At 37.3% G+C, this 17,023-nt stretch overlaps 1 protein-coding gene across 1 annotated transcript in view; it reads right to left on the reverse strand.

Annotated features, from left to right (window-relative positions):
- Positions 1-998: 998 nt before the first annotated feature.
- The window catches only part of LOC121388564 (flap endonuclease 1-like), a 30,577-nt gene continuing 14,552 nt past the window's right edge, over positions 999-17,023 (reverse strand). Inside the window, exons 7-13 of the mRNA XM_041519947.1 lie at positions 12,688-12,754; positions 12,001-12,132; positions 11,284-11,316; positions 6,645-6,698; positions 5,024-5,088; positions 2,498-2,618; positions 999-1,598 (exon numbers count right to left, since the gene is read on the reverse strand). Coding sequence (XP_041375881.1) covers positions 1,533-1,598; positions 2,498-2,618; positions 5,024-5,088; positions 6,645-6,698; positions 11,284-11,316; positions 12,001-12,132; positions 12,688-12,754 — 538 coding nt within the window. The 3' untranslated portion in view covers positions 999-1,532. The remainder of the gene's footprint in view (positions 1,599-2,497; positions 2,619-5,023; positions 5,089-6,644; positions 6,699-11,283; positions 11,317-12,000; positions 12,133-12,687; positions 12,755-17,023) is intronic.

A 17,023-nucleotide genomic window follows, 5' to 3' on the forward strand; every position in this document is an offset into this window, starting at 1 on the left:
CCTAGAAAGAAACATGTTGCCCAATAGATGTCAAACCCTGAAAACCTCCTAGAAAGAAACATGTTGCCCAATAGCTGTCAAACCCTGAAAACCTCCTAGAAAGAAACATGTTGCCCAATAGCTGTCAAACCCTGAAAACCTCCTAGAAAGAAACATGTTGCCCAATAGCTGTCAAACCCTGAAAACCTCCTAGAAAGAAACATGTTGCCCAATAGCTGTCAAACCCTGAAAACCTCCTAGAAGAAACATGTTGCCCAATAGCTGTCAAACCCTGAAAACCTCCTAGAAAGAAACATGTTGCCCAATAGATGTCAAACCCTGAAAACCCCCTAGAAAGAAACATGTTGCCCAATAGCTGTCAAACCCTGAAAACCTCCTAGAAAGAAACATGTTGCCCAATAGCTGTCAAACCCTGAAAACCTCCTAGAAAGAAACATGTTGCCCAATAGCTGTCAAACCCTGAAAACCTCCTAGAAGAAACATGTTGCCCAATAGCTGTCAAACCCTGAAAACCTCCTAGAAAGAAACATGTTGCCCAATAGCTGTCAAACCCTGAAAACCTCCTAGAAGAAACATGTTGCCCAATAGCTGTCAAACCCTGAAAACCTCCTAGAAAGAAACATGTTGCCCAATAGTGGCTGTCTATCCACTAAAAGAAAATGTAGTTTTTTATTATAGGATATCTTTGTACATGTTACTCTACCAAGCAGTCTTCAAAAACCTCATACTTTGAAGTGTGACATGCTAGAGATTCACACATTAGCTGACCCAATACCAGGGCTTCTAGAATTTTTATAAAATCCACTAGCCATGGGAACAGTGATTTAAACAATTTACTAGCCATAATTAAAAATTCACTAGCCCTATTTTACTTTTAAGTTAATCCAATTTTACTAAATAATAGTAATAATCGGATATGTCACCTAAAGAGGGAGATAGAGCTTAAAAACACTAACATTGGTGGGTTGGGGTGGGGGAAGGATATTCATATTTACAAAATCGACTTAACTGCAACATTTGACTTCTTTTTTTTTCCACTAGCAGTCTGGCATGGCAATAGCAGTTATTTACTAGCCCAACATCGAATATCACTAGCCATGGGAGTGGAGCTACCATAATCTACAAGCCCTGCTGATATTGATGTGGCTTCGTCAGATACGCGGCTAGGGCCTAATTTACAAAGATCTCTTTAAGAAAATTACGTTGTCCGTGCAAGTCTTTCAGTGCTGTAAATCTCAAAGTTGTGAGAGTTTAGTGAATTAGGCCCCTGCTTAATGCAAGTACTACATAAACCAACCAGGGTGAACACTAAGTGGATCTGTTAAAACAGGTGACTGGTTGCGTGAGTGATTATATTACTAAAAGCATTAAAATCTTAAATGATGCCTCTTCCGTAAAACAAGATGAACTCATTTGATGGTGATAGCAAGTAGCATTGTACAGTGTTTTCATGCTAGAATATAGCCAGTTCATTCACATCATCTTTGTTCCAAATTTTCTGTTTCTTAAAATATCCTTTGACAGCTACCATTTCACTTCCCCCGTTTGGATGAACCTCCTTTGGCTTTCTTTTTGGCACTGCCCTTTTGTGGTTCAGCCTGGAAGTAAATAAAAGAATAACAAAATTATTTTTGTCATACTAAAAAACAATGTATTTCAGTTATCATATTCCCGCATGCATCTGCCTTATTATAACATTTCTGGTGTTAAATCCAAAATAGCATACGTGGCTCTGTTGTTTTATTATTTGTAAGCCAGCACTATTCTCATATTAATCTTCATTCCACATACTCTCTCTGCAAAACAAAACAAAAAGAAAACAAAATCCCCCCCCCCCCCCCCCCCCCATTACCTTATAGGTTTGTAATATTACAAGGGCAGGATCTAGGTTGTATTGAACCCCTCAGCTGTTCCATTGCCACCCCCCCTCACCCCCCCCCCCAATGTCCTAAACAGTGCCCCACAACTGGTATACCATAGGCCATGGTATGTGCTGTCCTGTCTGGAAAAGTGCATGTAAAAGATCCCTTAGTGCAAATGGAATATGTAGCTGGTTTCCTCAGAAGAATATGTGTCAAAATTACCAAATGTTTGACAACCAACAACTGACAATTAAGTAATGGATATGCAAAAGTAGTTGGGTTAGGTAAAGTTTGTTTTGTTTAACGACACCACTAGAACACATTGATTTATTAATCATCGGCTATTGGATGTCAAGCATTTGGTAATTTTGATGTATAGTCTTAGAAAGGAAATCCACATTTTTTTATTAGTAGCAAGGGATCTTTTATATGCACCATCCCATAGACAGGATAGCACATACAACAACCAGTCATGGTGCACTGGCTGGAATGAGAAATAGACCAATGGGCCTACCAACAGGGATCGATCCCAGACTGACCGTGCATCAAGCAAGCGCTTTACCACTGGGCTACGTCCCATCCCTGGTATGGTTAATTAAACTTTAATATTACAGCAACAAAAAAACTAAACTTGCCTTTCTTTTTAATGAAGACGAAGATGTGGAGACGATAGAAAAAAATGAATCCATTCTCCCTTGTGTGGTTCCTTGTTTCGCTTTTGTAAGTTTCTTGATTCCGTTCCTAATTCGGTCTTCACTACAATACAAATTACAAACCATTACTGGGAAGGAAACTACACCCCAACACAGTGCAGAAATAGATGAAAATTAAATTACAGCCATCTATCAAGTCTGTAATGAAGCAGCTAATATTATTAACCAATCGGGAACAAGCTTTCAAAAGCATATATATACTCACAGGAAAAAAATTCCTGTGCACCAAATGATTGCATATATAGAACAGAATTTACTTGAAATCTGGTTCTAAAAATTTAAGTAACTGAACGTGTAATCACTCTCGTCGATATTCCAGCGGTGTCCTGTCAATTGCACGAACTATTCATACTTTATGATCACACGTTGCATTACTAGCGTTCTTGGTCACGTGCTCCTGTTTGACGTCATTTTTCTTATCATTGGACTTTAAAACTATTGTATGGATTCTCATCACTCAGAAAAATATTTTTGTTGGTATCTGATCGTCGTCAGTGTGATGTCACGCCTACCAGAAAATGGACTCCTTCGAACGATGGGTGTGATTGAGGTTACAAACGCTGTTGCTAGTAATTTTGGTATTCATTGGTGTTCATCAGAACACTATGCAATATCTGTGGAGATGTTCTCGACAGTTTAAGGGTACTAGGGATCTTCCATGTTTAGGGAGTCGACATGTGACGCCACGTCAGCAAATCGTCAGTATTAAGCGGGTGCACATATGGAATCATTTGGAAATATTTGGAAGTACAACCATGACCGTACATCAGTACGTTGTTCTGTTACATCATCACTGGCGGCTCACCAAACATTGTGTAAACAGTACTTCAGGTTCAGAAGGCAGGAGAGGATCACCGTACTTTTAACAGATAAATAGTACATCTATATAAATCACAATATTTTTAAATTAAAAAAATATAGGTCCAACTGAAATTTTAATGATGCACAGTAACGTTTTTCCGTGAGTATATGTAGGGTAGTCAACATGCTCCAATTAGATTTTAAACATATCAACATTCTGTTGGGAAACATTTCTTCTTTTCATTCTATACCCAGCCAACAATTATTTAACAGGGTGTAAAGAACTCGCTGACTGCCACCTATTAAGAACATCCCTGTACTAGTGCAGAAGAAAATTTGGATTGTAATTTCTTTTCAATTGCATTTCCCCCATATTCACATAGAATAGCAGGGTAAGCTCGGACACATACCAAATTCATCAATTGCAAATTTTATTTTAATTTGGCAAAATAATTTCATGTAGTAACTGATATTTTGTCAAAAAATAATTGGGGCTTTTTTATGCAATTTTTGAAGATTAGCAGATAACTTGGTAAGCTAGCCCTGACTAGTCCGAACATTATAACATGTGGCTAAATTCTTACGATATGGAACACGCATCTTGTTCCAGTCATGTGATAGCTACTTCCTTCTTTCTCATTCTCTTACGTGGTCCAGACTTGTGTTATTTTGCCTTTGTTTATTCAAGCCATCTACTACTTGGGAGTTAATTCCAAACACTTATTTTGTGGTGGATTTTATTTATCCACAAGTTTTACTTTATTTTTTATTGTAGCTATTTTGATTATTTTCACTTTAAAGTGTTATAAGAGGTCAGGTTAAGATGAAAAGAATAATAATTTTTTTGCATGAAATATCAATCATATGATATATACACAGACAGTTTGGGCATACCATACAAAAAACCCCATCTTAATCATATATAACATAACTTAATAACAGAAGTAAAATGACTGCCATAAAATCATGAGACGACAGGTTTATTTAGGAGATAACCATATGGAGTTTTTAGATTTGTGGGTGTTATTGTCTATTTGATCTTGCAAATGTCAGTTTTGACCGAAGGCATTAGCTTGAGGTAAAAAATGAAACATTTGTGGGCATCAAATAGACAATAACACCCGCAAATCTAAAACTCCATATGATTATGTCCACTGTAAACTGAATTGTTTTTCTACAGAACTAACTATATTTGGTATTTCTTGAAAAAACCCCAAACCTGGCTACAATCTAACTGTAGACCCTTGAATCATCAACTTTGCCTGTTCAAATTGCTAATGGCGTCACTTTCTAATGACGTCATTAGCTTTCCGGGTGTTATTTTCATTTGATCCCGGAAAAAGAATATAATTAACCAATCACAATACAGAACACACTCGCCATCAGTGTACAATAGTAAATAATTAACTAGTGGAAGTTTAAATTCAGAAAGGATAATTTAAATGTTGTAAAAACATTTTTAAATATTGAAAATAAAAATAACTTTTTCATCCTAGGTGAAACAAAAACTCTGAATTAGGCAATTTTGGTTTTTGAATATATCCAGTCCACTATGGTGACAATGTGTTTTACATTGAGATTAAATTTTTGTTTATACCTTTGAATTTCACTGTAGGCAAACAATCCTTGTTTAAAGGTTGTACCTACCTAAATGCCTTTTGTTTACACATGTATTCCACCAAGTTCTCTTCATCCGGGTCTGTCCACTTTAGCTGTAAAAATATATAGAGGTTATTACCAGTGTTTTTCAGTATCATATATTAGGAACAAAAATTGGATATCCATACATAAAAATAAACTAGTGCTTAATGGGTTTTTTGTTTTCTGAACACTGGACAGCTTTGAGTGTAAAATTACTATTGAAATGTTTGTTTGATGACTATGAATGAATCAGTTATGGATAGTCACTGTAGTACGTTTGTTTAAATGTCAATAAACGTAGTGCCGTGATCTCGATTAATTTACATCTAATTTGCAAAGTTATCAAATTCTGAAAGTATGTGATTTGAAAAATATCACATACTTTGATTACACTGGATATGCAAGCTAATATATGATAAATAGAGGCTATTTCATGTTTTTTTTAAAATATCATCAAGTAGCAGGGGCAGCACAGTGTAAGAGATAATGGTTTGAGGTAGCTATACTCTTCTTTCATATTCACGCGTGAAGGACCTTTTCACAGATACAACACAAAAATTTTAAATGCCTTATCGGCCATACCATCTGCACCGCCCCTGAGTAGTGATGTTCGGTTTGGCTTTACAGATGTGATATCGAGTATAATAATCCATAATCGATTGTATGGAAAAATGTTAACTGTAATAGTTACTCCAGTTTAGATTATGGAATTGATGTAAATATTTTGATGTTGGTCTTTGTTTTCATGTACAAATAAAGAAAAAAGATATTAAATAGTTATTAAAAATATAATTAGCCATTTGTAGGGTCTCGTTGAACAAGACAATAAGTGCATGGTCCCTATAACTAAAATCCTTCTTATATTCATATAATTCTAAGTGATTGTATTATCGAAAATTGATTGGTTGGTGCCAACAGACTATAACCAACCCCGTGCAATTAAGAAAACATCCACAGCAAGAAAACATCCACAGCAAGAAAACATCCGCAGCAAGAAAACATCCACAGCAAGAAAACATGCCATTGAAGAAAAACATGAATAAAGTCCAATGTAAAAAATGTGCTGTGGAGAATTAAAAACTACACGGCAATCTTTGTGGCATTGCCGACTGCCTCAGGCAATTGCAGAGGTTTTATAACCGATGATCGATGATGAAATTTCAACCGATTCCCAACACTGTAATCAACTGACACTTGTAATAATACCTCACCACTTGTGGTTGTATGCCAAGTGTAATGCAGCCCTCTGAGAATGGAACACTAAATAAATTCAGCTAACCCATTTCCTTTTTTGAGTCCATACAAATGATGTCCTAAATTTAATGCACAAATGAAAAATATATCACGCAAAATTAGATTTGTGTGAGCGACTCACAAATGAAAATGTTAATTGTAAGAGACCTGTAAATATGTTATTGCCGACTTGCACACATAGTAACATTTTCCTATTAAATATTAAACCTGGCATAGAAAAAACAATATATGTTGGCAAACTGGGAAACATCATATGGTTCATCCTCAAATTTAATAGTTTACTACATATACATGAGTTAAATAAATTAAAAGCACTATGTGTAAAACTAAATTACAGCAAACATGGTGGTTAAGCAGGCTTTTATCAACTTACCTCAATGTCTATTGGGTCTTTAATATCAGGACTTTTAAATAGTTCTCTTGCTTCCTGAAAATAGAATGAATGAATGAATGAATGAATGAATGAATGAATGAATGTTAACGAAGATAAAATTAAATAATGCATAAATCTGAATAATGGTTACTTTAACACAGTAATCAATACTTTTTAAAATCTGTTTTGGTCGGGGTGGGGGAGGGGTGAACGATTCGTGTTAGTGGGTAAGAAAGATTTGTATGAATAGCCTAAAAATGTATTCCATAAGATTTAGGTTTTCATGTAAAAGCTGTCAAAGTAGCTAAAATTCCTTTCTAAGTTTAATAACATATGAAGTAGCTAAAATTCCTTTCTAAGTTTAATAACATGATGTAGCTAAACTTCCTTTCTAAGTTTAATAACATATGAAGTAAATCAAATTCCTTGCCAAGTTTAATAACATATGAAGTAAATAAAATTCCTTTCTAAATTTCACAACATATTATGAAGTACGGTAAACAAAAGTCCTTTCTAAGTTTAACAACATATGAAGTAAATAATATTCCTGTCTAAGTTTAATAACATATGAAGTAAATAAAAGTCCTTTCTAAATTTAATAACATACGAGGTCTGTTCAAAAAGTGTCCGAAGTGGGTCAAGTGCGGTAGTAGAACTTACTGCACATGCGTGAATTTTTTAAGCCTCACCCAGTGAGTCAGTTTCTGCCAGGTGTTTGTGATTGTGTAACACGTGCTCGTCACATTTCCACATGTTGAGCAGTGTTACTGCATCAAGTTTTGCCAAAAGCTTGTTTATACCCAAACTGAAACAATTCGTAAGATTCAGCATGCCTTCAGCAACGATGCTATGGGGGTTACACACATTAAAGAACGGTTTAACCAGTTTAAAGATAGCCGAACTTCGGTTGACAGTGATCCGTGTTCCGGGAGGCTATCAACAAGCCAAAATCCACACGTCATTGATCAAGTGCCCTATTTCATCGTGGAAGACCGTCGGTTGACTGTCCAAGAAATTGCTAATAACACTGAGATTAGCCAAGGTTCTGCACACACCATTTTAACAGTTGATTTGGGCATGCACAGAGTGACCGAGAAATGTGTGCCTAAGCTGCTTTCGCACGAGCAGCAAGAGCGCCGCCTTGACATCGTACAGGACAAGGCTCAGTGGTCGCAGTGGAAGTCTCCAGCAATCCCCAAGGCCAAAGAAAGCAAGAGAAGGAGAAAAATGTTTTAAAGCAGTATTATCAAGAGGTTCTCCATTGTCTTCGTGATGCAGTTTGGTGCAACAGACCGGACCTGTGGGAGTTATGCATGATGCAGTTTGGTGCAATAGACCGGACCTGTGGGAGTTATGCATGATGCAGTTTGGTGCAACAGACCGGACCTGTGGGAGTTACGCATGATGCAGTTTGGTGCAATAGACCGGACCTGTGGGAGTTATGCATGATGCAGTTCGGTGCAATAGACCGGACCTGTGGGAGTCACTCGTGATGCAGTTCGGTGCAACAGACCGGACCTGTGGGAGTCACTTGTGATGTAGTTTGGTGCAATAGACCGGACCTGTGGGAGTTACGCATGATGCAGTTTGGTGCAATAGACTGGACCTGTGGGAGTCACTCATGATGCAGTTCGGTGCAACAGACCGGACCTGTGGGAGTCACTCGTGATGTAGTTCGGTGCAACAGACCGGACCTGTGGGAGTTACGCATGATGCAGTTCGGTGCAACAGACCGGACCTGTGGGAGTCACTCATGATGTAGTTCGGTGCAACAGACCGGACCTGTGGGAGTTACGCATGATGCAGTTCGGTGCAACAGACCGGACCTGTGGGAGTCACTCATGATGCAGTTCGGTGCAACAGACCGGACCTGTGGGAGTTACGCATGATGCAGTTTGGTGCAATAGACTGGACCTGTGGGAGTCACTCATGATGCAGTTTGGCACAAGAGACCGGATCTGTGGGAGTTATGCATGATGCAGTTCGGTGCAATAGACCGGACCTGTGGGAGTTACGTGTGATGCAGTTTGGTGCAATAGACCAGACCTGTGGGAGTCACTCGTGATGTAGTTTGGTGCAATAGAATGAATGAATGAATGAATGAATGAATGAATGAATGAATGAATGTTAATGAAGATAAAATTAAATATTGCATAAATCTGAATAATGGTTACTTTAACACAGTAATCAATACTTTTTAAAATCTGTTTTGGTCGGGGTGGGGGAGGGGTGGACGATTCGTGTTAGTGGGTAAGAAAGATTAGTATAAATAGCCTAAAAATGTATTCCATAAGATTTAGTTTTTCATGTAAAAACTGTCAAAGTAGCTAAAATTCCTTTCTAAGTTTAACAACATATGAAGTAGCTAAAATTCCTTTCTAAGTTTAATAACATGATGTAGCTAAAATTCCTTGCTAAGTTTAATAACATATGAAGTAAATCAAATTCCTTGCCAAGTTTAATAACATATGAAGTAAATAAAATTCCTTTCTAAGTTTAACAACATATTATACAGTAAATAAAATTCCTTTCTAAGTTTAACAACATATTATACAGTAAATAAGTCCTTTCTAAGTTTAACAACATATGAAGTAAATAATATTCCTGTCTACGTTTAATAACATATGAAGTAAATAAAAGTCCTTTCTAAATTTAATAACATACGAGGTTTGTTCAAAAAGTGTCCGACCTTAATTTTTTTTCTCAGTAACCAGTTGCATCCGAAAGGCTAAAGTGGGTCAAGTACGGTAGTAGAATTTTTGAAGCCTCACCCAGTGAGTCAGTTTCTGCCAGGTAGACGGTGTTTGTGATTGTGTAACACGTGCTCGTCACATTTCCACATGTTGAGTAGTGTTACTGCATCAAGTTTTGCCAAAAGCTTGTTTATACCCAAACTGAAACAATTCGTAAGATTCAGCATGCCTTCAGCAATGATGCTATGGGGGTTACATACATTAAAGAATGGTTTAACCAGTTTAAAGATAGCCGAACTTCGGTTGACAGTGACCCGTGTTCCGGGAGGCCATCAACAAGCCAAAATCCACATGTCATTGACCAAGTGCCCAATTTCATCATGGAAGACTGTCCGTTGACTGTCCAAGAAATTGCTAATAACATTGAGATTAGCGAAGGTTCTGCACACACCATTTTAACAGTTGATTTGGGCATGCGCAGAGTGACCGAGAAATGTGTGCCCAAGCTGCTTTCGCATGAGCAGCAAGAGCTCCACCTTGACATTGCACAGGACAAGGCTCAGTGGTCGCAGTGGAAGTCTCCAGCAATCCCCAAGGCCAAAGAAAGCAAGATAAGTAAGGAGCAAAGTGTTTTAAAGCAGTATTATCAATAGGTTCTCCGTCGTCTTCGTGATGCAGTTCAGTGCAACAGACCGCACCTGTGGGAGTCACACGTGATGCAGTTCGGTGCAACAGACCTGACCTGTTGGAGTCACTCGTGATGCAGATCGCGCAATAGACCGAACCTGTGGGAGTTACACATGATGCAGTTTGGTGCAATAGACCAGACCTGTGGGAGTCACTCGTGATGCAGTTCGGCACAAGAAACCGAACCTGTGGGAGTTACGCGTGATGCAGTTTGGTGCAATAGACCGGACCTGTGGGAGTTATGCGTGATGCAGTTCGGTGCAATACACCGGACCTGTGGGAGTCACGAAACTGGCAGCTGCATCATGATAACGCCCCGGCCCATTCTTCATACCTGGTCCTGGATTTCTTGGCCAAGCATGGAATTACTCAGGTTCGCCAGGCTCCCTACTCTCCAGACATGGCTCCTTGTGATTTCTGGCTATTCTACAAGCTGAAGATGCCGCTGAAAGGGTCCTGATTGGGAGCCGAGATAACATCATAAAGAACGCGATGTCGCACCTGACAGCCATTCCAAAACTGGACTTCAAGAAATGTTTTCAGCAATGGAAGAACCGCTGAGCTAAGAGTGTGGAGTCACAAGGGGCCCACTTCAAAGGAGATTAAGAGTTGGAACCCAAAATTTAAGCTACTTTTTTCCCCCGGCTTAAGGTCGGATAATTTTTTAACAGACCATGTATGAAGCAAATAAAATTCCTTTCTAAGTTTAATAACATAAAATTCCTTTTTAAGTTTAATAACATATGAAGCAAATAAAATTCCTTTTTAAGTTTAATAACATATGAAGCAAATAAAATTCCTTTCTAAGTTTAATAACATATGAAGCAAATAAAATTCCTTTCCAAGTTTAATAACATATGAAGTAGCTAAACTTCCTTTCTAAGTTTAATAACATGTGAAGCAAATAAATCATTCTTTACATTTAGCTCAGTCAGTATAGCACTGGTAATGGATTGCAGGATCAATCACCCCATATGGACTAATTTTTTCCTGTCACAACCAATGCTCAACAACTGATACATCAAAAACTGTGACATGTACTGTCTTGTCAATGGGAAAGGGCATATTTAAAGGCTTCCCATCTGCTTTATTGGTGGAGATAGCTTGTGTTGTGGCTGGGAGTTTCCTTTCTTTTTCTCAACAAAGTGTCGAAATAACAATTTGTTAGACACAAAATAGCTACAGCTTAAAATGCACTGAAGTTTCGGTAAGCAAATATTCTTCTTCGTTGTTTAACTAACCTAAAATGTTGTCATTACCTTATACATCCAGTTTTCAGGAATTGTGTATTTCTGAAACATAAGTCAAAGGTAAACACTAATAATATTCAATTAAAGAAGATCTTGGTCATATTTATACAATACTGGTAAAAGTTAAAGAAATCAGTCGTGTTAAAAATATGGTATGTTCTTTGTAGAATCTGGTAACTTAACTGCAAAATTTTCCAAAAATGAAAACAGGAAAAGAAAATCATATTTTAATTAACAGCTCTTTTACAAAACATTACCCTACTCCATTTCATATCAAATGATCTGACTTTGTAGCCTCAGTCAAATATTAACAGGAAAACCCAAATTCTGTGGCGCTGTATTAACAAAACCAAAAGTGAAAATATATTTAAAAAATAGTTTTGTTGATTAAAAACACAGATCACAATAAATTCAATATAAATTACTATAATTTTAATAGAATGAACTAGCTGATCACATTATATATATATATATATATATATATAATCTGCATTTAGGACATATTCCATTAACATATTAATTTCAAAGTGGGTGCTTTCTATCTGTCTTGCAGTGTTAAATTGACTTTGAATCACTGCTTCTGTTATAAAACTATATTTAACAGTTTTCTTTACTTTAAAAATGTCATATATTAATGGAATAGGTCTGTCCTGCATGCAATAAATAACTATATAAATGAAAAGATGTATTTATGATACTGAATGAATTCCTGTTAATGAATGTTACCTTTTTATCAATGTGCTGGAGAACCCCATCTATGGTTTTGTGTTGTTTTATCAGCTCAATGGCACGTTTTGGGCCAATTCCACGAATCGAGTCACAGTAATCGCAGCCAAGTAGTATACACAAATCTATAAACTGTAAGATAAAACCATTTCATATGTAATCAAGTCAGTCACTTATTTCGGAGTCAGGGAGAAAGGCAATTAGCAAGGAAGGGAGAACAAGGGCAGGCAAGGGAGAAGGGGAGTGATGGTGAAAGGGAACTGGAAGGAACAGAGTCACGGAGGAAGGGAAGGAAGGAGAACAGAAACAAACAAACAACAAGTATTCTAAGAACACTGCTAATTTACAAGTAATCTGTGTCCACTACCAGGCTAAACCAATATCTTCTTAGTTCAAGGGCCATAACTGTGTCAAACATAGGCAAATCCCAGTCAAGTAAAACTGGATCTGTAACTCTACATGATAAAGCTACAGACAAAATTTAAGCTCACTATCTTGAGGCATTCCAAAAAAAAGTCTGGAAAACTATATGTGGGACAGATGAATCCTACAGTCCACTCCAGTTGGACCGGCAGGGGACTAAAAGACAAAAACAGACTGAGAGAGACAAAGAGAATATCATCCATCACAAATTAAAATTTGTTCCTGTTCTGAAACAAAACATGCATAACTATTTCAGAAATTCACCTCTTCCTGACTGAGTTCCAACTCTTCTAAAACCTTGTTCAGGTGGATCTCCTTAATGGGCATCTTTCTGAAAATACAACAGGTCAGTGACATAAAACAGAAATAAACCCAATAAACGTTTCAGACAAATACGTAGATACTTATTGTCACATAATTTCTTTCTTTTAGTGTTGGTTGTAGAATTCAAAGTTTCAAGCAAAGATATTCTTAATGACATGAATAATACCGAAATTTGTGTTGATCATTGCTTTAATAATAACTACTACTAAATTATAGACTCTGTCTCAATGCTACTTTATAGACTCTGTCTCAATGCTACATTGTAGACTGTCACAACGCTACATTATAGACTCACAACGCTACATTATAGACTGTCACAATGCAACATTATAGACTGTCACAATGCTACATTATAGACTCTGTCTCAGTGCTACATTATAGACTCTGTCACAGTGCTACATTATAGACTGTCACAGTGCTACATTATAGACTGTCACAGTGCTACATTATAGACTGTCACAATGCTACATTATAGACTGTCTCAGTGCTACATTATAGACTGTCTCAGTACTACATTATAGACTGTCACAATGCTACATTATAGACTCTGTCTCAGTGCTACATTATAGACTGTCTCAGTGCTACATTATAGACTCTGTCACAATGCTACATTATAGACTCTGTCTCAGTGCTACATTATAGAATCTGTCACAATGCTACATTATACTCTGTCTCAGTGCTACATTATAGACTCTGTCTCAGTGCTACATTATAGACTCTGTCTCAGTGCTACATTATAGACTCTGTCACAATGCTACATTATAGACAGTCACAATGCTACATTATAGACTGTCACAATGCTACATTATAGACTGTCACAATGCTACATTATAGACTCTGTCACAATGCTACATTATAGACTCTGTCTCAGTGCTACATTATAGAATCTGTCACAATGCTACATTATAGACTCTGTCTCAGTGCTACATTATAGACTGTCACAATGCTACATTATAGACTCTGTCTCAGTGCTACATTATAGACTCTGTCTCAGTGCTACATTATAGACTCTGTCTCAGTGCTACATTATAGACTCTGTCACAATGCTACATTATAGACAGTCACAATGCTACATTATAGACTGTCACAATGCTACATTATAGACTGTCACAATGCTACATTATAGACTCTGTCACAATGCTACATTATAGACTCTGTCTCAGTGCTACATTATAGAATCTGTCACAATGCTACATTATACTCTGTCACAATGCTACATTATAGACTCTGTCTCAGTGCTACATTATAGACTGTCACAATGCTACATTATAGACTCTGTCTCAGTGCTACATTATAGACTCTGTCACAATGCTACATTATAGACAGTCACAATGCTACATTATAGACTGTCACAATGCTACATTATAGACTGTCACAATGCTACATTATAGACTCTGTCACAATGCTACATTATAGACTGTCTCAGTGCTACATTATAGACTCTGTCACAATGCTACATTATAGACAGTCACAATGCTACATTATAGACTGTCACAATGCTACATTATAGACTGTCACAATGCTACATTATAGACTCTGTCTCAATGCTATATTATAGACTCTGTCTCAGTGCTACATTATAGACTGTCTCAGTGCTACATTATAGACAGTCACAATGCTACATTATAGACTGTCACAATGCTACATTATAGACTGTCACAATGCTATATTATAGACTCTGTCTCAATGCTACATTATAGACTCTGTCACAATGCTACATTATAGACTCTGTCTCAGTGCTACATTATAGACTGTCTCAGTGCTACATTATAGACTCTGTCACGTTACATTATAGACTCTGTCACAATGCTACATTATAGACTCTGTCTCAGTGCTACATTATAGACTCTGTCACAATGCTACATTATAGACAGTCACAATGCTACATTATAGACTGTCACAATGCTACATTATAGACTGTCTCAGTGCTACATTATAGACTGTCACAATGCTACATTATAGGCTCTGTCACAATGCAGGGGTTTCCCTAGAGCGATAAGCCGACACGGCCCGTGCTCCCTTAGCCAGCCAAGTAAGCGCCTTCATGTCTGGTAAGCGCCTTAACTGCAGGACCGTGTCGGCTTAATTTGTAACATGTATACAAAACAATGGAGCTGTGATCCGTAACGTCATTCACCACACATTATCACACTTCCATTTGGTATCTCTGCAATTCTTTAGATGTTCACTTTGAGGTCCACTGATCGCACCGTTTTAATTGTCGGCGGGCTTGTGCTGGTCACGTGGTACAGGTGATTGGCTACTACTAATCCGTCAGATAACTGCTTGTTGTAATAATGTCTGTATGCTTGGGAATTACGCATCAAGACAAATCAAAGAAAATACCTATTAATTGAATAAACATCTTTGAAGGTGAAATTCTTGAGTAAAACATGTCACCATTAATCCTGGTATATATTTACCATATCGAAACCGTAACTACATTGTTATTTGCTAAAATCGTATGCCTTATGATGTTTGTTTATTTTAATAATCAAGGTTATTAATTTTAACGACATGTATGACAGCAATGTGACGGTGATTCAACTTCTGGAAGATCTGTAAGTTGTTATTTTAATTTTGTAAAGTCTTTGAACCAAAGTAATAAAAACAAACCGACAATGCATGTCAATTTGAATACACATGCCAGTTCAGGGCCGAAAGACATGTAGGCTATCCCAAGGGCTGAGTTAGGCCAGACCGAGCTAAAACAAAACGTTCGCTACACTGGTTTGTGCACTTCACGTTAAACCAAATGGACATGACGGACACCAATCGAATAGTTCGCGAACGTTAGGAAGAACGTTCGTTGGCTGAACTGAGGAAAGCTCTCGGTGCGCGAATGTACGTCACGCTTCAGAGTCAGCTGACATCGTTGTAGACATTAAACAATACGATTACACAGAAGTAAATCTTGATGTAAATCTGTAGGAAAACAATAGTTGTTTGCATCAATGAATACCTAACTGCAGTTTCGGTAATTTCCTTTGTCTTGGTTAATTTTGTACCTATGGTCGAGAGCATGCATGCAGATCGCGATTGCGGGAAATGAACATGCAGTAGGCCCTATTTATACAAATTGGAGTTAAACGTACACTGAATTAGTTTACAATAATCATATTTGTCAGATAATGTTAGATATATATTTGTAAAACTGTGAGGTGACATTTAATAAGTTAGCTGGATTTTAAAAAGACCGTAAATTTTAATTTTATTAACGTTTTTTTATTATTAAAGTGCCTAGGTATTTTACAAGCAGAAATCACAAGCATTTAACACGACGCTGAAATCAACAGCAACAACATGGCGCAAATTATGAAATTGTTGGGTGTGGGGAATTGATGGGTTACTTTAAAAAAAGTTTACCCCCCCCAAAAAAAAACCACAAAAAAAAAACAAACACAACAACAAACAAAACATGATTAGCTGGATTGAAAGCAAACACTTAACTGTTTTCAACCCACTACCCCACTTCTTTTGGCTTGATTTGTGTTATAATGATGTTAAATATGTAAGCGCCTTAAAAAAATCCTGGGGAAAGGCCTGCAATGCTACATTATAGACTGTCACAATGCTACATTATAGATTCTGTCACAATGCTACATTATAGGCTCTGTCACAATGCTACATTATAGGCTCTGTCACAATGCTACATTAAAGACTGTCACAATGCTACATTATAGGCTCTGTCACAATGCTACATTATAGATTCTGTCACAATGCTACATTATAGGCTCTGTCACAATGCTACATTATAGGCTCTGTCACAATGTTACATTATAGACTGTCACAATGCTACATTATAGGCTCTGTCACAATGCTACATTATAGATTCTGTCACAATGCTACATTATAGGCTCTGTCACAATGCTACATTATAGATTCTGTCACAATGCTACATTATAGGCTCTGTCACAATGCTACATTATAGACTCTGTCACAATGCTACATTATAGACTCTGTCTCAGTGCTACATTATAGACTGTCTCAGTGCTACATTATAGACTCTGTCACGTTACATTATAGACTCTGTCACAATGCTACATTATAGACTCTGTCTCAGTGCTACATTATAGACTCTGTCACAATGCTACATTATAAACAGTCACAATGCTACATTATAGACTGTCACAATGCTACATTATAGACTGTCTCAGTGCTACATTATAGACTGTCACAATGCTACATTATAGGCTCTGTCACAATGCAGGGGTTTCCCTAGAGCGATAAGCCGACACGGCCCGTGCTCCCTTAGCCAGCCAAGTAAGCGCCTTCA

The sequence above is a fragment of the Gigantopelta aegis genome, chromosome 14 (genome assembly GCF_016097555.1).
Source record: "Gigantopelta aegis isolate Gae_Host chromosome 14, Gae_host_genome, whole genome shotgun sequence".
Taxonomy (NCBI): Eukaryota; Metazoa; Mollusca; class Gastropoda; order Neomphalida; family Peltospiridae; genus Gigantopelta; species Gigantopelta aegis.